At 37.8% G+C, this 21530-nt stretch overlaps 1 protein-coding gene across 6 annotated transcripts in view; it reads right to left on the bottom strand.

Annotated features, from left to right (window-relative positions):
* Positions 1-21530, bottom strand: part of HELZ (helicase with zinc finger) — a 179075-nt gene that overhangs the window by 46604 nt on the left and 110941 nt on the right. For all 6 annotated transcript variants that reach the window (XM_081219682.1, XM_081219680.1, XM_081219685.1 and 3 more), the window contains 4 exons: positions 20299-20503; positions 13700-13751; positions 12750-12940; positions 10815-11022 (listed from right to left, as the gene is read on the bottom strand). In XM_081219682.1, coding sequence (XP_081075808.1) covers positions 10815-11022; positions 12750-12940; positions 13700-13751; positions 20299-20503 — 656 coding nt within the window. The remainder of the gene's footprint in view (positions 1-10814; positions 11023-12749; positions 12941-13699; positions 13752-20298; positions 20504-21530) is intronic.

Below are 21530 nucleotides of genomic sequence, written 5' to 3'. Positions count from 1 at the left end.
TAAAAGATTATTTTTCTTATTATTTAAAACTATTTTAAAAGATACTTGGCTCTTTAAATGAAAATAATAACAATGGTTGAGGTTTATAACATAGGAAACGTAAAATAAATGCATGATAACAACAGATAAAGACCAGAAGAGGAAAACCTGAAATACTCTGAGGTTCCTTTTCTGTACGTGAGTGGTAAAACATAAATTGGAAAGTAAACTGTGTTAAGTTAAAGAACTTTTAGAATGGGAGAAAATATTTGCAAAGGAAGCAACCAACAAAGGATTAATCTCCAAAATATATAAGCAGCTCAATATCAAAAAAAACAGACAACCCAATCCAAAAATGGGCAGAAGACCTAAATAGACATTTCTACAAAAAAGACATACAGATTGCTAACAAACACATGAAAGGATGCTCAACATCACTAGTCATTAGAGAAATGCACATCAAAACTACAATGAGATATCATCTCACACCAGTCAGAACGGCCATCATCAAGAAATCTAGAAACAATAAATGCTGGAGAGGGTGTGGAGAAAAGGGAACACTCTTGCACTGCTGGTGGGAATGTGAATTGGTACAGCCACTACGGAGAACAGTATGGAGGTTCCTTAAAAAACAAAAAATAGAACTACCAAATGACCCAGCAATCCCACTACTAGGCATATACCCTGAGAAAACCATAATTCAAAAAGAGACATGTACCAAAATGTTCATTGCAGCTCTATTCACAATAGCCCGGAGATGGAAACAACCTAAGTGTCCATCATCGGATGAATGGATAAAGAAGATGTGGCACATATATACAATGGAATATTACTCAGCCATAAAAAGAAACGAAACAGAGCTATTTGTAATGAGGTGGATAGACCTAGAGTCTGTCATACAGAGTGAAGTAAGTCAGAAAGAGAAAGACAAATACCGTATGCTAACACATATATATGGAATTAAAAAAAAATGTCATGAAGAACCTAGGGGTAAAACAGGAATAAAGACACAGACCTACTTGAGAATGGACTTGAGGATATGGGGAGGGGGAAGGGTAAGCTGTGACAAAGCCAAAGAGAGGCATGGACATATATACACTACCAAATGTAAGGTAGATAGATAGTGGGAAGCAGCTGCAGAGCACAGGGAGATCAGCTCGGTGCTTTGTGACCACCTGGAGGGGTGGGATGGGGAGGGTGGGAGGGAGGGAGATGCATGAGGGAAGGGATGTGGGAACAGATGTATATGTATGACTGATTCACTTTGTTATAAAGCAGAAACTAAAAAAAAAAAACAAAAACAAAACTACAATGAGGTATCACCTCACACTGGTCAGAATGGTCATCAACAAAAAATCTACAAACAATAAATGCTGGAGAGGGTGTGGAGAAACGGGAACCCTCATACACTGTTGGTGGGAATGTAAATTGATACAGTCACTATGGAGAACAGTATGGAAGTTCTTTACAAAATTCAAAACAGAACTACCATACGACCCAGCAATCCCACTACTGGGCATATACCCTGAGAAAACGATAATTCAAAAAGAGTCATGTACCACAATGTTCATTGCAGCACTAATTACAACAGCCAGGACATGGAAGCAACCTAAGTGTCCAACGACAGATGAATGGATAAAGAAGATGTGGCACATATATACAATGGAGTATTACTCAGCCATAGAAGGAAACAAAACTGAGTTATCTGTACTGAGGTGGATGGACCTAGAGTGTGTCATACACAGTGAAGTAAGTCAGAAAGAGAAAAACAAATACCGTATGCTAACACATATATATGGAATCTAAAAAAAAAAAAAAGAAAAAGGAAAAAAAAGGTTCTGATGAACCTAGGGGCAGGACAGGAATAAAGACGCAGGCATAGAGAATGGACTTGAGGACACGGGGAGGGGGAAGGGTAAGCTGGGACGAAGTGAGAGAGTGCCATGGACGTATATTCACTACCAAATGTAAACTAGATAGCTAGTGGGAAGCAGCCGCATAGCACAGGGAGATCAGCCCGGTGCTTTGTGACCACCTAGAGGGGTGGGACAGGGAGGGTGGGAGGGAGATGCAAGAGGGAGGGGATAAGGGGATATATGTATATGTATAGCTGATTCACTTTGTCATACAGCAGAAACTAACACACCATTGTAAAGCAATTATACTCCAATAAAGATGTTTAAAAAAAAAAAAGATACCCCACATCCAAAGAAAAAGGAGAAGCCTCAGTGAGACAGTTGGATGGGCGCAATCACAATAAAATCAAATCCTATGACCACTGGGTGGGTGACTCACAAACTGGAGAACATTTACACCACAGAAGTCCACCCACTGGAGTGAAGGTTCTGAGCCCCACTTTAGGCTTCCCAAACTGGGGGTCCGGCAACAGGAGGAGGAACTCCTAGAGAATCAGGCTTTGAAGCCTAGTGGGATTTGACTGCAAGACTTCAACAGGACTAGGGGAAAGAGAGACTCCACTCTTGGAGGGCACACACAAAGCAGTGTGTGCATCGGGACCCAGGGGAAGGAGCAGTGACCCCATAGGAGACTGAACCAGACCTACCTGCTAGTGCTGGAGGGTCTCTCGTAGAGGCGGGGGTTGGCCGTGGCTCACAGTGGGGACAAGGACACTGGCAGCAGAAGTTCTGGGAAGTACTCCATGGCATGAGCCCTCCCAGAGTCCGCCATTAGCCCCACTAAAGAGCCAGGTAGGCTCCAGTGCTGGGTCGCCTCAGGCTAAACAACCAACAGGGAGGGAACCCGATCCCACCCATCAGCAGACAAGTGGATTAAAGTTTTACTGAGCTCTGCCCACCAGAGCAACACCCAGCTCTACCCACCACCAGTCCCTCCCATCAGGAAGCTTGCACAAGCATCTCAGATAGCCTCATCCACCAGAGGGCAGAGAGCAGAATCAAGAAGAACTCCAATCCTGCAGCCTGTGGAACGAAAACCACATTCACAGAAAGACAGACAAAATGAAAAGGCAGAGGACTATATACCAGATGAAGGAACAAGATAAAACCCCAGAAAAACAACTAAATGAAGTGGAGATAGGCAACCTTCCAGAAAAAGAATTCAGAATAATGATAGTGAAGATGATCCAGGACCTCGGAAAAAGAATGGAGGCAAAGGTCAAGAAGATGTAAGAAATGTTTAACAAACACCTAGAAGAATTAAAGAACAAACGCCTAGAAGAATTAAAGAACAAAGAAGCAGAGATGAACAATACAACAACTGAAATGAAAAATACACTAGAAGGAATCAATAGCAGAATAACTGAGGCAGAAGAATGGATAAGTGACCTGGAAGACAGAATGGTGGAATTCACTGCCATGCAAGAGAATAAAGAAAAAAAGAATGAAAAGAAATGAAGACAGCCAAAGAGACCTCTGGGACAACATTAAATGCAACAACATTCGCATTATAGGGGTCCCAGAAGGAGAAGAGAGAGAGAAAGGACCCCAAAAAATATCTGAAGAGATTATAGTCAGAAACTTCCCTAACATGATAAAGGAAACAGCCACCCAAGTCCAGGAAGCACAAAGAATCCCAGGCAGGATAAACCCAAGGAGAAACACAATGAGATACATAGTAATCAAATTGACAAAAATTAAAGACAAAGAAAAATTATTGAAAGCAACAAGGGAAAAACGACAAATAACATACAAGGGAACTCCCATAAGGTTAACAGCTGATTTCTCAGCAGAAACTCTACAAGCCAGAAGGGAGTGGCATGATATATTTAAAGTGATAAAAGGGAAGAAACTACAACCAAGATTACTCTACCCGGCAAGGATCTCATTCAGATTTGACTGAGAAATCAAAAGCTTTATAGACAAGCAAAAGCTAAGAGAATTCAGCACCAACAAACCAGCTCTACAACAAATGCTAAAGGAACTTCTCTAAGTGGGAAACACAAGAGAAGAAAAGGACCTACAAAAACAAACCCATAACAATTAAGAAAATGGTGATAGGAACATATATATTGATAATTACCTTAAACGTGAATGGATTAAATGCTCCAACCAAAAGACACAGGCTCGCTGAATAGATACAGGAACAAGACCCATATATATGCTGTCTATAAGAGACCCACTTCAGACCTAGGGACACATACAGACTGAAAGGGAGGGGATGGAAAAGGATATTCCATGCAAATGGAAATCAAAAGAAAGCTGGAGTAGCAATATTCATACCAGATAAAATAGACTTTAAATAAAGAATGTTACAAGAGACAAGGAAGGACACTACATAATGATCAAAGGGTCAATCCAGGAAGAAGATATAACAATTATAAATATATATGCACCCAACATTGGAGCACCTCAATACATAAGGCAACTGCTAACAGGTATAAAAGAGGAAATCGACAGTAAAACAGTAATAGTGAGGGACGTTAACACTTCACTTACACCAATGGACAGATCATCCAGACAGAAAATTAATAAGGAAACAGAAGCTTTAAATGACACAACAGACCAGACAGATTTAATTGATACTTATAGGACATTCCATCCAAAAACAGCAGATTACACTTTCTTCTCATGTGCACACGGAACATTCTCCATGATAGATCACATCTTGGGTCACAAATCAAGCCTCAGTAAATTTAAGAAAATTGAAATCATATCAAGCATCTTTTCCAACCACAACGCCATGAGATTAGAAATCAATTACAGGGAAAAAATGTAAAAAACACAAACACATGGAGGCTAAACAATACATTACTAAATAACCAAGAGATCACTGAAGAAATCAAAGAGGAAATTTTAAAAATACCTAAAGACAAATGACAATGAAAACACAACAATCCAAAACCTATGGGATGCAGCAAAAGCAGTTCTAAGAGGGAAGTTTATAGCAATACAAGCCTACCTCAAGAAACAAGAAAAATCTCAAATAAACAATCTAACCTTACACCTAAAGGAACTAGAAAAAGAAGAACAAACAAAACCCAAAGTTAGTAGAAGGAAAGAAATCATAAAGATCAGAGCAGAAATAAATGAAATAGAAACAAAGAAAACTATAGCACAGATCAATAAAACTAAAAATTGGTTCTCTGAGAAGATAAACAAAACTGATAAACCTTTAGCCAGACTCAACAAGAAAACGAGGGAGAGGACACAAATCAGTAAAATTAGAAATGAAAAAGGAGAAGTTACAACGGACACCAGAGAAATATAAAGCATCATAAGAGTACCTCAAGCAACTCTATGCCAGAAGAAATGGACAAATTCTTAGCAAGGTATAACCTTCCAAGACTGAACCAGGAAGAAATGGAAAATATGAACAGACCAATCACAAGCAAGTAATGAAATTGAAACTGTGATTAAAAATCTTCCAACAAACAAAAGTCCAGGACCAGATGGCTTCACAGTTGAACTCTATCAAACATTTAGAGAAGAGCTAATACCCATCCTTCTCAGACTCTTCCAAAAAACTGCAGAGGAAGAAACACTCCCAAACTCATTCTACGAGGCCACCATCATCCTGATACCAAAACCAGACAGAGATACTACAAGAGAAGAAAATTACAGACCAATATCACTGATGAATATAGACGCAAAAATCCTCAACAAAATGCTAGCAAACACAATCCAACAACACATTAAAAGGATCATACACCATGATCAAGTGGGGTTTATCCCAGGGATGCAAGGGTTCTTCAGTATACACAAATCAACCAATGTGATACACCATATTAACAAACTGAAGAATAAAAACCATATGATCATCTCAATAGATGCAGAAAACGCTTTTGACAAAATTCAACACATATTTATGATAAAAACTCTCCAGAAAGTGGGCATAGAGGGAACCTACCTCAATATAATAAAGGCCATATATGACAAACCCACAGCAAACATCATTCTCAATGGTGAAAAACTGAAAGCATTTCCTCTAAGATAATGAACATGACAAGGATGTCCACCCTCGCCACTATTATTCAACATCGTTTTGGAAGTGCTAGCCACGGCAAGCAGAGAAGAAAAAGAAATAAAAGGAATACAAATTGCAAAAGAAGAAGTAAAACTGTCACTGTTTGCAGACATGATACTATACATAGAGAATCCTAAAGATGCCACCAGGAAACTACTAGAGCTAAGCAATGAATTTGGTAAAGTTGCAGGATACAAAATTAATGCACAGAAATCTCTTGCATTCCTATACACTAACAACGAAAGATCAGAAAGAGAAATTAAGGGAACAATCCCATTCACCATTGCAACAAAATACCTAGGAATAAACCTACCTAAGGAGGTAAAAGACCTGTACTCAGAAAACTGTAAGACACTGATGAAAGAAATCAAAGATGACACAAACAGATGGAGAGATATACCATGTTCTTGGGCTGGAAGAATCGATATTGTAAAAATGACTATATTACCCAAAGCAATCTACAGATTCAATGCAATCCCTATCAAATTACCAGTGGCATTTTTTTACAGAACTAGAACAAAAAGTCTTAAAATTTTAGGGAGAAACAAAAGACCCTGAATAGCCAAAGCAGCCTTGAGGTAAAAAATCGGAGCTGGAGGAATCAGACTCCGTGACTTCAGACTATACTACAAAGCTACAGTAATCAAGACAGTATGGTACTGGCACAAAACCAGAAATATAGATCAATGGAACAGGATAGAAAGCCCAGAGATAAACCCACGCACCTATGGTCAACTAATCTATGACAAAGGAGGCAAGGATATACAATGGAGAAAAGACAATCTCTTCAGTAAGTGGTGCTGGGAAAACTGGACAGCTACATGTAAAAGAATGAAATTAGAACACTCCATGACACCATACACAAAAACTAACTCAAAATGGATTAGAGACCTAAATGTAAGACCAGACACTATAAAACTCTTAAGAGGAAAACATAGGTAGAACACTCTTTGACATAAATCACAGCAAGATCTTTTTTTTTTTTTTTTTTTTTTTTTTTTCTTTTTGCGGTATGCGGGCCTCTCACTGTTGTGGCCTCTCCCGTTGCGGAGCACAGGCTCCTGATGCGCAGGCCCAGCGGCCATGGCTCACGGGCCCAGCCGCTCCGCGGCATATGGGATCCTCCCAGACCGGGGCACGAACCCGTATCCCCTGCATCGGCAGGCGGACTCTCAACCACTGCGCCACCAGGGAGGCCCAGCAAGATCTTTTTTGAGATCTACTTCCTAGAGTAATGGAAATAAAAACAAAAGTTAAAAAAATGGGACCTAATGAAACTTAAAAGCTTTTGAACAGCAAAGGAAACTACAAACAAGACAAAAAGACAACCCTCAGAATGGGAGAAAATACTTGCAAAGGAATCAACAGACAAAGGATTAATCTCCAAAATATATAAACAGCTCATGCAGCTCAATATTAAAAAAACAAACAACCCAATCAAGAAATGGCCAGAAGACCTAAATAGACATTTTTCCAAAGAAGACACACAGATGGCCAAGCAGCACATGAAAATCTGCTCAATATCACTAATTATTAGAGAAATGCAAATCAAAACTACAATGAGGTGTCACCTCACACCGGTTAGAATGGGCCTCATCAGAAAATCTACAAACCACAAATGTTGGAGAAGGTGTGAAGAAAAGGGAACCCTCTTGCACTGTTGGTGGGAATGCAAATTGATACAGCCACTATGGAGAACAGTATGGAGGTTCCTTAAAAAATTAAAAATAGAATTACCATATGACCCAGCAATCCCACTACTGAGCATATACCCAGAGAAAACCATAATACAAAAAGACACATGCACCACAATGTTCACTGCAGCACTATTAACAATAGCCAGGTCATGGAAGAAACCTAAATGCCCATCGACAGACGAATGGATGAAGAAGATGTAGTACATGTATGCAATGGAATATTACTCAGCCATAAAAAGGAATGAAATTGGGTCATTGGTAGAGACATGGATGGATCTAGAGACTGTCATAAAGAGTGAAATAAGTCAGAAAGAGAAAAACAAATATCGTATATTAATGCATATATGTGGAATGTAGAAAAACAGTACAGATGAACAGGTTTGCAGGGCAGAAATAGAGACACAGATGTAGAGAACAAACATATGGACACCAAGGGGGGAAAGTGGTGGTGGGGGATAGTGGTGTGATGAATTGGGTGATTGAGATTGACATGTATACACTGATGTGTATAAAATTGATGACTCATAAGAACCTGCTGTATAAAAAATAAATTAATTAAATTAAAATTTAAAACTTAAAGGAAAAATAGATAAACACCAATTATATTTGGAGAATTCAATATTCCTCTCTCAATATTCTTTTTTTTCAACGTAGACAGAAAATCAGCAAAGATAAAGTAGACTTGAACAATCGTATTAACTAACTTGACCTATAGTACTAGAGCACTCCATTCTTCTCAAATGAACATGGAACATTTATAAAGATAAGACCGTATCCTGAGCCATAAAACAAATCTCAATAAATTCAAAAGGATTCAAGTCATGCAAAATATGTTCCCTTACCACAAAGGAATTAAAACTAGGAATCAGTTAACAGAAAAATTCTTAGAAAACCCCCAATAACTCACCCAAACTCACCTTTCTAAATAATCCATGGATCTAATTTTAAGAGAACATAGAAAGTGTACTGAACTGAACGAAATAAAAATAGAACACTGGAATTTTGTGGGATGCACTACTGAGGAGGAAACTTCTAACACCAAGATACCTCTATTAATCTAAGCTTTCGCCTTAACAAAATAAGTCCAAGAGTTGTATTCTGAAAACTCTTTTTTTTAAAAGGCTGACAATAAAGACCTTAAAGAAGAGAGAGACACCGCGATCATATAACAGAAGACTAAATATTAAGATGTCAGCTCTCCCCCAAATTGACCTACAGATTCCATACAATCCCAATCAAAATCCCAGCAGGTTTTTTTTTTGTAGAAACTCACAAGCTGATTCTAAAATGTATGTGGAAATGCAAAGGACCTGGAATACACAATTTTGGAAAAGAAAAACAAAGTTGGAGGACTCATACTACCTGATTTGAAGACTTTTATGAAGCTACAGTAATCAAGACAGTATATTTGGCACGAACAAACATATGCATCAATAGAAGACGACAGAGACTTCACATAGGCAGTAAACTGATTTTCAACAAAGGCACCAAGTAATCTTAATGGAGGAAGGAGAGTATTTTCAACAAACGGTGTTAGAACAACTGAGCATACATGTATGTAAAAACAAAACAAAATGAGAACAAAAAAACCCTTCAATTCTTACCTCACACGACATATAAAAATTAACTCAAAGGAGACCTAATATAAGAGCTAAAACTATGAAACGTCTAGAAAAAAACACGGAAGATCTTTGTGATCTTGGATTAGACAAAAAAATTTTGACATAACACCAAAAACATGATCCAAAGAAGAAAAAAATGGATAAACTGGACTTCATCAAAAAGGGAAACTTTTATTCTTTGAAAGATACTGTTAAGAAAATCAAAAGGCAAGCCATATCCTGGGAGAAAATATTTTCAAAACATGTATCTAATAAAGATTTGTATCCAGAATATATAAAGAACTCTTACAACTTCGTAAGACAAACCAATAAAAGAGTGGACAAAAGATACAAATAGACACTTCATCAAAGGTATACAGGTGGCAAATAAGCCCAATGAAAAGATACTCAACATCATTAGTCATTAGGAACATGCAAATTAATACAACAATCAGATACTATCAGATACCCATAAGCAATGGTAAAATTAAAAAGACTGACAATACCAAGTACTAACGAGAATGTGGAGCAACTGGAAATCTCACACATACTAGAAATGAAAAATGGTCTGGCCACTTTGGAAAACAGTATGGCAGTTTCTTATAAAGTTAACAAATGTGCTCAACAAGCTCAATCCTGGGTATTTACCCAAGAGAAATGAAAATATGTTCAATACATATGTTCACAGCAGCTTTACTCATAAGAGCCAAAAATTAGAAATAATTAAGGAAAGATAAAAACAACTGATGGAGAGATAAAAAACACTGTGGTTCATACATATAAGGGAATACTAATCAACAGCCAAAAGGAACAAACAACTGACACAGACAACACAAATAAATCGCGAAAGCATTAAGCTAAGTGAATGAAGCCAGACACTATGATTCCATTTATATGACAAACTAGAGAAAAGACCAAAGTATAGGCACAAAAGTCAGATCAGTGGTTGCCCAGGGCTGGGGCTGGAGGAGGAAAGTGACTGCAAAGGGACATGAGGGAGTTTTTTGAAATGTAAACACCCTGAATCTTGATACTGGTGGTGGTGAACAGCTCTGTATATTTGTCAAAACACATCAAACTACATTCTAACAGGGTGAATTTTACTCTATATAAATTATATCTCAATAAACCTGACTTTAAAAATTACACAGGGTAATTTTTCCTTATTTATAATTCTAGTAGACAAGAGACTACGATTTGCATAAGAAATAACTACTTTAAATAAACTATTGCCACAGTAGCATTAATATTTAGTATGCTACAAAAATATTTTGGGTCAACAAAAATGTTTAACAGGAGAGGGTTTTCTGTCTCAATTTTAAATGACTATGATTTTTAAAAAAATCTAAATATTAACATTTTCCCAGGAAATTGATACCATCAATTATAAGTGGTAGGTTACATGTAAATTTTGTATCTGTGCACATATCTGTATCTTCTGGAGAGAGGATCCACAGTTTTTACATCAGATTCCTCCTCGAAAAGGTTTATAATCTATGAACGAGTTAACAATCACCCTGTGAAAGGAAACTTGTATGTTGATACAACCTGGCGCATCATCAATTTAGGAACATGAGGCAGCAAAGCAACTCACCGTTTCGACTCTGCTCATGCTGATCCTTCTCCTGAGGCTGGTTTTGCGTCTGCCCTATGCTGACAGGTGGGTGATGCCCAAGGCCATAAGGTATAGGAGACCCCCGCCCATGTGTCTGTAAGAGGTTCATATTGTAGGCCATTGCTGCCTGGTGTGTAATGATTCGAGGATCAACTGCAAACCTACCCTGGTATCCTGTCCATGGTACCTAGGTTATTATAAGAAATAAAATAATTGCTTTCAGTACATTTTGAAAGGCAAACTGCTATAGTGCTATTAATTAGGAAAGAGCAAACACACAGAGATGTTAATTTTATCAAAATGAATAACTACAAAATGAATGCTAATAGTAACAATTGGCAGAATGACTGCTATATCTCAACTGGAAAAAAAAAAACCCCAAAAAAACCTCCTTGAATCTTTAGGATGTAAGGGAAAACTGACCATTTCCCTTACACACTAGGTTAGGAAGAAATCAAGGACTTAAAATTGGTAATTATTCCTTGAGGCATCAAATCATTTTATAGTCTTGAATCAATTTCCCTCAATATGAATGCATATATGTCACTGATTATCATGAAAACTGTCTTTTAAAGTCATAACTGCATAGATATACAGTTTAATAAACTTGAATAACAGGGAAAAAATTTAAGAAAAAATTCAGTCTAAGGAGTCTCAACTCAAAAAATGTGTATTACTATTTTATATGAATAACCAAGTCATTTAATGTTCATTTACTGTAGGCAAAATTCAAACAGTTCATTAATTTAATTAATGCATTTGATTAATTAAACCACAGAAACAGAAAATTTCTTTAGGTGTGTCAAAATATATAATCTCTGCATATTAATATAAAATGAATAAACACAATGACATCTGAGCTACCACCCCTATTATTTTATTATAATACAACTGTTAAATTCAGACTCTTAGAAATCTTTAAAAGTCTCTTTGACCTAGTAAAATGAAATATAAATCCCAAGGGACTTACTATTTAAAGCAGATGATGTATAATGTTGCCAGGCTGTCTGGGAAGAAATAACTCAGCTAAAATGGAAAGTCTATGGGGAGTCGACATAAATGACATATTTCTTATTGACAGTTATTCTCACTGGCTGCCGGGATTGTGAACCATCGTGTCCAACATGGCTGAAAAATGTTGGCAGCTAGGCGTTTTTGCATTTTGGGGGTGTAGGTAGGGGTGCCAAAGATCCTTGACAATGATCACCTCTACCTGAAACTACAGTACTTATCTTAAATGAAAGAAATATTTTCTAGGCTAAAATTCCTGAATTTGGAAATATTAGTAAACAGCAAATTTTTTAAATTACCAAAATACTCAAAAATCTTAAAGAAAAGAAAAATGAGTTTTAACAGAAGATGGAAGCCCTCTAAAAATCTATAGTCTTAGAAATGATTTAATAATGTTTTTAAGTGCCAGTAGGATTTCGTAAGGCACGGAATTTCTCAGATAAATTTAGATCCAAGGGAGCTAGGCTAATCCAAACCTTTTTCCCTCCTCCAAAGAACTGTATTTCTTAGGGTTAGTGAATTATATAAGAATGAAAAAGCAAAAGATAAAATAAAACATCACTTTACAAAACAAGAGTCCAATTTACTAGCTCTGTTAACTTTTAGCCCAATTTTCCCCAGTAAAAATATTTAAGACAATACAAAGGCTTCTCAATCAAAACACCCAATATACAGATTTCTTCATAGCCACTGACAATATAGCAACAAATTTTAAGCAACAATTCACATTTCTTTGGTCATAAGAGCTGCTTTGAATGAAAGAAGCTTACAGACATTGAAAACCAAAAAGAAAAAAAAAAAAAGAGAGAGAGATTAGTAGAACACTATTTGGGAGGAGAGTCACTAGTTTAGTGAAGCCTATTTTATCTTATTCAATAGAGAGTATCTTAAACATCTACTTACAGGTAAAGGCACGGACATAACTACATTCCCTCCATAGACGGCAGGTACATAAAGAATACTTGTCCCAGTGTGAGGATCTATTCTTTGAACAGGGCTTGGAGATTTCCCCAAATTTGGGTGAGGTCCAAGAGGAGGTGGAGGAGTATATGCTCTGATAGGGTTGCCAATAAGCACAGAAGGATTGGGCTGAACTGAAAAACAAATAGGGAAAGGATGCCCTCAATAGCTGTACATATTCACGTAGACAAAAATAATTAAAATCATCCAACAGCAAAACACATTCCCCAGCTTTGCCGTAAGGTAACTTATATTCAAAGAGTTATCAGTGTGAAAGAGTGGAGCATATTAAAAAAACAATCACTTTACCATATTCCCTAAAATTAGCTTGAGATATACAAAGTATTCCTTGTAAAAACTAGCATAATTTTAAATGTCTTGCAAGGAGCTGGAGATGTGTCCTTCAAGAGAGAAAACCATACAGTAAACATTCTTCTGAGACTAGAAAACGTAAACAATTCTTCAGAATAAAGTTTTGAGTTGCAACTGTAGCACAGCCACATACAAAACAGTTAAGCAATTACTGTTTTAAAAGCATAATTCTGCAACATTTTAAATCACTTAAATAAACTTTACCTTGAAAATTTGTATAACCAACATTTGTAGGATATAAATATGTTCCAAAAACTTATGTTGCATAGGAGGCTTAAATGTTCATCCATATATGTACCTTGGAACCTACAAAATCACCCCTTTTCAGAAACGACATATCAAAGCATTCACAAGAACAGATGTATTGAATAAAAAAGAGTTACATGAGCTCCAAAGTGTCAGAGTGTGCATGTGTGTGTGTATGTGTCCCTCTCCATCTTCCTCTTTCTAAATGATGAAATTTGGAATAAATGTCTTACATCATAAAAGCAAGTTTTCATAGGGCTAATTTTTCCACTTACCAATTCCATCATTCTGGAAATGATCATTCTGGATATGATGGAGGCTTTTCCCCTTTAGAGAAAAACACAAATGTATAATCATTTAAACACACCTAATATTAAAGAACAATAAGCATTTTCCTCATCCCATGCAAAATAAATGTATATAGCAACAATTAAAATTTAAAGACTGTGAGTCTGTAATTAATAACCGTTAGATGCCTCTGAGCCAACCTTCTTTTTAAACATTAAGTCAGGGACTCCCCTGGTGGTACAGTGGCTTAGAATCCGCCTGCCAATGCAGGGGACATGGGTTCGATCCCTGGTCTGGGAAGATCCCACATGCCGCAGAGCAACTAAGCCCATGTGCCACAAGTACTGAGCCCACGCACCGCAACTACTGAAGCCCGCGTGCCTAGAGCCTGTCCTCCGCAACAAGAGAAGCCACCGCAATGAGAAGCCTGCGCACCACAATGAGGAGTAGCCCCCGCTTGCCCCAACTAGAGGAAGCCTGTGCACAGCAACGAAGACCCAACACAGCCAAAATAAAATAAAATAAAAACATTAAGTCATGGTGCTAGGCCTCAAGTTTCCTCAACTTCAAATTAAGGATATCTAAAATTCTTTTTTCTTTTTAAATTAATTTTTTTATAAAAAGAAATATGCATCAATATGACTGAAACCTAAATTCTATTCCTTTGCAGCTTCTCTATAAATTTTCTATGAATTAAATGATGAAGTGTAAAAGCCGTTTTCAAGGGAAAAATGTCAATCTTCAACTCTTGAGGATGAGAACCTTTAAAATAATAACATGAATGTAAGTATGCTTTGGGGTTTATGATATTCTGAGTATGATTCATGGCATCTTAAACTGTAAAATTTACTGAAGGAACAGGAAAATGCACAGTGTCATAATCTGCTTAAGAGAATGTACAAATTTTCTAGAAAGCAATGTGGATGTCAAAAGCATCGGAAGTGTACATATGCTTTAACCCAATAACTGCACTTCCAGGAACCTAAATGTCCATCAGTAGAAAATTTATTAAATAAGCAATGGCAGATTCATACAATGGCATGCTAGTCTACCATTAAAAATGATGACTTTGGGGCAGAAATATGTGAAGAAACATATGGTTCTGAGTTTCTAGACTTTAAACATTTTTTTTCTCTTTTCATTGGCTAAATGTAACACACAAAGCCATTACACAACACAAGTAGCACATGAGACAACTTACCCTTCCACCACGTAAATTTTTTATTTGTACATTACATCTGAAAGCTTAAGTGGGGGGATAATGTCTATAGCAAGAAGAAGAATTTGTTCTTGATGAAAGCAAAGGTACAGTGATGCTTCACTTATCTCCCTATCCATCAGCAACTTTAAATATTCAGGTTAGCACTAAACATCAAAGGCTTATGGTCAGCTGGTTAGCGACGGGTAGGTAGGCAAGGGCAGCTAAGCTCTAACTCTTAAAAAGTCAGAAAAAAAATAGTCATTAAGAATCAGAGTTGGTCCATTAACCAGAAGAGAATGTTCACAGTGATTGTCGTTAGCTATTAAAAAAAAACAAAACAAAAAAAACAAGCTTCTGAGGAATAGAGAAGTGAAAAGAAAAGCAGGCAGAGGAAAGGAGAAAATGGCAGACAGCAGGGACAGCAGCAACAGGTAGAAGATGAGAAGCGTAAGCAATGGGAAGTGACCGCAAGAGCAGCCAGAGGCAGATACGCTGACAGAAGAAAGGAGAGCAGTGACACAGCAGAGATAAGACCGTTCCAAGAGGCTAACAAACCATTTAGATTTCTTAGCCTCTGAGGACTCGTCAACCAGGGGCGGCTGTGTGTCAGGTGGAGAAAACACTGTCACTGGGTCAGTGTGGAAGGCACAACAGCCCCCCAAAGACATATACATCCTACTCCCTGGAACCCATGAGTTGTCATGTCATGTGGCAAAAGGGGCTCTGCAGATACAACTAAAGACTTAAAATAGGAAGATTATCCTGGATTATCTGGGGCGATCCAATCTAATCACATGAGCCCTAAACGCAGAGACACCTCTCCAGCTGAGCCAAAGAGATGCAGAAGAAAAGGAGGAAGAGGTACAAGTGGTTGAAGGGGAAGTCAGAGATGCCAAGAGAGAGAAGGCTTCAATGCACCGTTGACGGCTCTGAGAGGTAGGGCCACATGAGAACTGGAAAGAAGCCTCCAGAAGCTAAGAATGGCTCCCAGCTGACAGCCAGCAAGGAAACAGGGACCCCAGTCCTTACAACCACAAGGACTGGATTCTGCCAACAACCTGCATGACCTTAGAAGCAGATCCTTCCCAGAGCCTCCAGATAAGAGCCCATTCGACCAACACCTTGATCCTGGCCTTGTGAGACCTGGAGCTAAGAAACCAACAAAAACCTGGACATCTGACTCAAAGAAATGTGAGATAATAAATGGGGGTCATTTCAAGTCACTAGGTTTGTGCTAATTTGTTACAACAGCAATAGGAAACCAATACAAAGAATAACCATAGCCTGTATTGATCCTGCACTGTAAAGCTGGAAGCATGCCAGACAATATACATCGGCATTCTGGGTGCTGTGTGATAAACTAAGTGAAAAAGAAACTTGGGAAGGGAACATCTGCATCACAGTGCTGTTATGATGACTCTGTTGACGGAGCTGATGCATGTAAAGTATAAAAGGACCTAAATACCTAGGACTTTATCTGTTTAGGTCATTATTGATTCCCTGAGCTTAGAACATCGCCTGGCTCAATGAGTACTGTTGAACGAATGGGGGAAAAAAAGCAACTTGGGGCCTCTCACAAAAAGACACTGGCATATCTGCAAGCATAATTCAGCACGCTGTTACAGTTCAATATGGGAAAACTCCTCTAGTATACTTAGACTTCCGATGCAACTGTAGAGCAATAAGTGTGCTTGGTCTATACAAAATATACAGTGTTTGGTAGCATATAACAAAGTAACAATGCAGCAGTAAGCTAGAGCTAACTATGTAGAAAAGTCATTCCATAATGATAATTCCAAACTTCTGCTAATAAATCTCAGAAAGTATGTATACCTTTGGTAGAAAGCTTATAAGCAAATGTAGTTCACATCATCTGTCTTTTGAGGACCATTTTTTTTACTCAACCGTTTATTCATTCAAGTATTTATTTTTTCATTCACTCAATCTTTCATCATTTTCCATTTACTCATTCAACAAATGTTTATGAGGGCCCACGATATGTCCACCCCTGGCTGGGCACTGAGGCTACTGAGCCACATAAGTCTGACACGTCTTCTGATGTCTGGACACTGAGACACAACATAAGCAGCTAGAGACAGACAGTGAAGAACAATTCACAAACTAAAATCTATAAAACAATGCTATGGTCTTCTCAGAGGACCCATTTCTGAATATTATCTATCCTCTGAATAGTTTTATAGTATGTACAAATGAATCTGTCCCATCTTCGCAGAGTTTCTGAACACTTCCCAGCACGTGCCCAGGAGTAAGCAGACTGAAGACAAGCAAATTGTTTTCCTATGTGCTGATTCTGTAGGCGCCTGTGAAACAGATGCTTTCCTACAGATAAATGATGCCTGGAGAGTGGGGCAATGAGTCTTAGCTAGGACCACCTGCTCCTGGATCCCCTAATATCTGTACCTTCACTAACCCTTACCAGCGAACCTACATCTTAGTGAGGAGAATAAAGCCATTCGATTGGTAAAGAGCTAGGGGTAGGCTTTGCTGCCAGACACAGTCCTGAGGGAGCAGGTCCTGGTGCATGTTTAACCATCATCCAGCCTTCTGATAATTTTATCTACATTAAATCTTACTGGGATTTTAAGTCTTAGGCTAACATTAACCTTACTAGTTTTTAATATTTCTTATGCACAGAATTGCATTAAAAGTTAAACATTAAGGAAACTTGGGGGGAAATTATATGGCTTAGTATCCCATTTTCAGAAACAGCATGCTTTTCTTGCAATGAAGTAAATTCCCCTTCATCAAAAGACTCTAGCATATGAAATAAAACATCTGGAATTTGTTTCAAAATTCTCCAGTGCGTATATGTGGTGGTGGAGTGGTGGGCTGATAGCTGAAACAAGATCAAGGATAAATTGATAGTTAATGAAGCTGGATGCTAGGGAATTCCTTATACTCATCTATTTATGTATATATTTGAAATTTTCTACAATAGAAAGTTGGATAAAAAAAGACTCCAGTACAAATTCAATCCTGAAAACAATTTAATAGAAGTAAAATACAGTACTGGGGCGTGAAGGGAGAGATGATGACAAAAGTAACCTTTGGCTCACTAGAACTTAGTTACCTAAAATTATTATTATTATATATGATATAAAGAACTTTAAATAACCAGGTATATAAACAATTGAGTGAACCTCTGTGTTAGTGACAGTGAAATAACAGATGATATCTACTGGATCAGTGAAGAAAATTTCCCAAAAAGTTAAAAAGAAAAAATTGGGGAGATGGCTGCTATGGTCCTTAATTACACAGCCTTCCTACTGAAAGAAGGAAGCCCCACTGCACTCTCCTGGATGCATCATAGTCATTATTCACTTATCAGGTACTTACTGAGCACCCACTATGTGCAGAGTGGGGCTAGGCACTAGGGGCCATAAGAAGTATACAGAATAGGATTTTTGTCTTTGGGGAATTTACAGTGTTGGAAAAGCAAGTGGATTCAACATATATTTTCTTTACCTTTAAAATTAAAAAAAAGCAAATCACAGGATCTTGCTTAGGGTCAGTACACATTTGATATCATGGCTTGAATCTAGCTGCATCTATGGTACATTAATTGATGCTAACATTGATCAATTAAGTAAAAAGTTTATTGTAGTTATTGTATTTAAGAATGTGCAAAAGGTATAATGTCTCTGAAACATTTAAATAAAAAACAATAAAATTTAAAAGTTTCTAACTGAGTTCCCACTCTTCACCTACTTTAAGCTACTTGCTGTTCCCTGGAGAGCCTGCTCTCTCACACCTCTTGCTTTTCGTATGAGCTCTTTGTTAAGCTTCACTCATTAATCTTAAAAATACTTCTAAGCACCTGTGATAAGCCAGATGTTGTTCTAGGCACAGAGGCTAGAGCAGCAAATTATACAGGCAAAAATCTCTGCCCTAAGGGAGCTTCTGTTCTAGTTTCTGACAGTCTCCCCAATCTCCCACTCACTCCATCCACTCGGTGAAATTACCCTGAAATCTCCACTGTGGTGGAGTGGTACTTCCTCTGACCGTTACCCTCCAACACAAGAAGACTGGGGCTAATTTGCTTCTCTACTACCTACCGTAACAGCTGTCACATAGAAGAAATTTAACTATTTGATAAATAAGTTGATTATTAATTTATCAACAGTTTAAACTTTAGAAATCTAGATGATTCAGTTACACAAAATGCTTAATCTGCTTAATTCCAAGTCACTAAAGCATTATTGTATATCAGGTCCATTTTTATTAAACTCAAACAGTACATTAAAACAGAAAGCAGTTCTCGTCTCAGTTTAATATTTACTCAGCTAAAAGATCTTCTCAAGATATTAAACCAATAATTATTTCTTACACATTAAGCTTTACATTTTTAAAATGAAGCCCCAAACTGGCATACTCTCTTAACTCATGTCAATAAGTTTAATATCAAGCTGATGACTATAAATACACCCAAAAACCAGAACAAATACTAAACATGCCACTCTCATAACTTTCTTTTCTAGATGGTAAGTGCAAGCATTTTTTTTTCAGGCAATCTAGCAAATAAACCAGCTGTTTCTGCCCAAAATAACTATAGTTCGAAAGTAGACATGGGGGCCTTGATTCCCCCCCATCCCATCCCAATGACTGGACTACTTCTTATACAACAAACACTGGTCAAAGTCAATTAAAGGAACCTTCAAGCAGTCAGCCAGATTTTCTCACTGTGTTAAACACCACTTGAATTGGTCATCAACAAGAGGTTAGAACTATTTTCTTTATACAAATACTGCTATTATATTATTCCTTGTAAAAAAAAATATGCTATGAGAGCATGCTATATAATATTCTATAAGAGCATGCTTTTAATATGTGTGGCGGTCTTTTAAACTGCTTTGTTTTATTCACATCTTGCTAAAATAAGTCTATCAGTAGAGAGGACCAGGAGGTTATATTATACAAAGGGCACCAGACCTAATCAGGTACCTGAAAACTTTTTAAAGATTTTTTTGATGTGGACCATTTCTAAAGTCTTTATTGAATTTGTTACAATATTGCTTCTGTTTTTTTATGTTTTGTTTTTTTTGGCTGTGAGGCATGTGGGATCTTAGCTCCCCGACCAGGGATCAAACCTGCACCCCCTGCATTGGAAGGTGAAGTCTTACCCATGGACCGCAGGGAAGTCCCCTTGAAAACCTTTTGAGGATGATTATGCCATCAAGCAGCATGGCTAAATACCACACTGTATTTTCACTTAAGGTCCACACTGGACGAGCTCCTTGCAGAAACTGGTTGCTGTCAAATGTAATCTTCAATTCCAACACGTAAAGTAACCTGCAGCCCAAGAAAGCTCTGACGTCTCTGCACTGTTCTCTGTTTAACCTCTTTAATTTCACTGACAGGCTTTACCTTGGGGGGTGATTGCTGCAATCTGTTGGTATTTCCCGTGTGCTGCACTCTTAGAGCCCGGGGGATAAATTCAGGTGCCAGTGGATTCAACACATATGTCTTCTTTAGTTCTAAAGCCTCTAGCTGAGCTTTGATCTGTTCAAAAGTGATTCCATGTAGGCTATTATTTTCATGACACAGGGCAATAAACCGCTCCCAAAATTTCCTACAGAAAAGATTTAGAAGATCAGTTTATAATTTCAGTGGATGAGATCACAGAAATGACTAAAAGCAACTAAAGATAATTTCGAATTCCCCCACCCCAACCCCAAATCCTTAGGCCCAGTATTCATCTATGATTCAGATATAATCTTCCCACCAGATCACAAGACTTCAGAAGTTTGCTTCTGAAACTACAGTCATGTCTAATACTGTGGAACATACAAATTCTGCTCTCCATTAATTCTGGCTGATCAATGAAAGTAACACGGTCAGTGCTCAACTATGCACACTAATTCGGAATGACAGATTTTGTTATCCACACAGTAAGCAAGGATTTCAAAATTGATAACTCATTTTGTCAAAGATTTGTACTTCTAGGCATACTCATCATATACACATTTGTATGTATACATATATATATTATATACATACACACACACACACACACACACACACACACGCACAAATTTGAATTATGGGGCCAAAGTAGCCTGGTGCTGGATGACTAAGAAAAGCCAATTCAGACATAAATCTGAACCACAAAGTAAATAATTCTCATAAGGAACTTAAGAAATAACCAGTTATTCCTATATTTTTCTTTTAATTAACTGACGCTTGTCACAGCAAAGTTCATAACATTAATTGACTATGTTAAAAGAATTAAATTATGAAAAACACAGGAAGTTGGAATGCTAATTTTTTTTTAAAAAAATAAATTTATTTATTTATTTTTGGCTGCACGGGGCCTTTGTTGCTGCTCGTGGGCTTTCTCTTGCTGCGGTGCACGGGCTTCTCACTGCGGTGGCTTCTCTTGTTGCCGAGCACGGGCTCTAGGCGCGTGGGCTTCAGCAGTTGTGGCTCGCGGGCTCTAGAGCGCAGTCTCAGTAGTTGTGGCACACGGGCTTAGTTGCTCCGCGGCATGTGGGATCTTCCTGGACCAGGGCTCGAACCCGTGTCCCCTGCATTGGCAGGCGGATTCTTAACTACTGCACCACCAGGGAAGCCCTGGAATGCTAATTTTAATGATGATT

The sequence above is a fragment of the Mesoplodon bidens genome (genome assembly GCF_964165515.1).
Source record: "Mesoplodon bidens genome assembly, chromosome: 19".
NCBI lineage: Eukaryota > Metazoa > Chordata > Mammalia > Artiodactyla > Ziphiidae > Mesoplodon > Mesoplodon bidens.
Note: the sequence above shows the minus strand (reverse complement) of the source record. Positions and strands in the feature narration are given on the sequence as shown.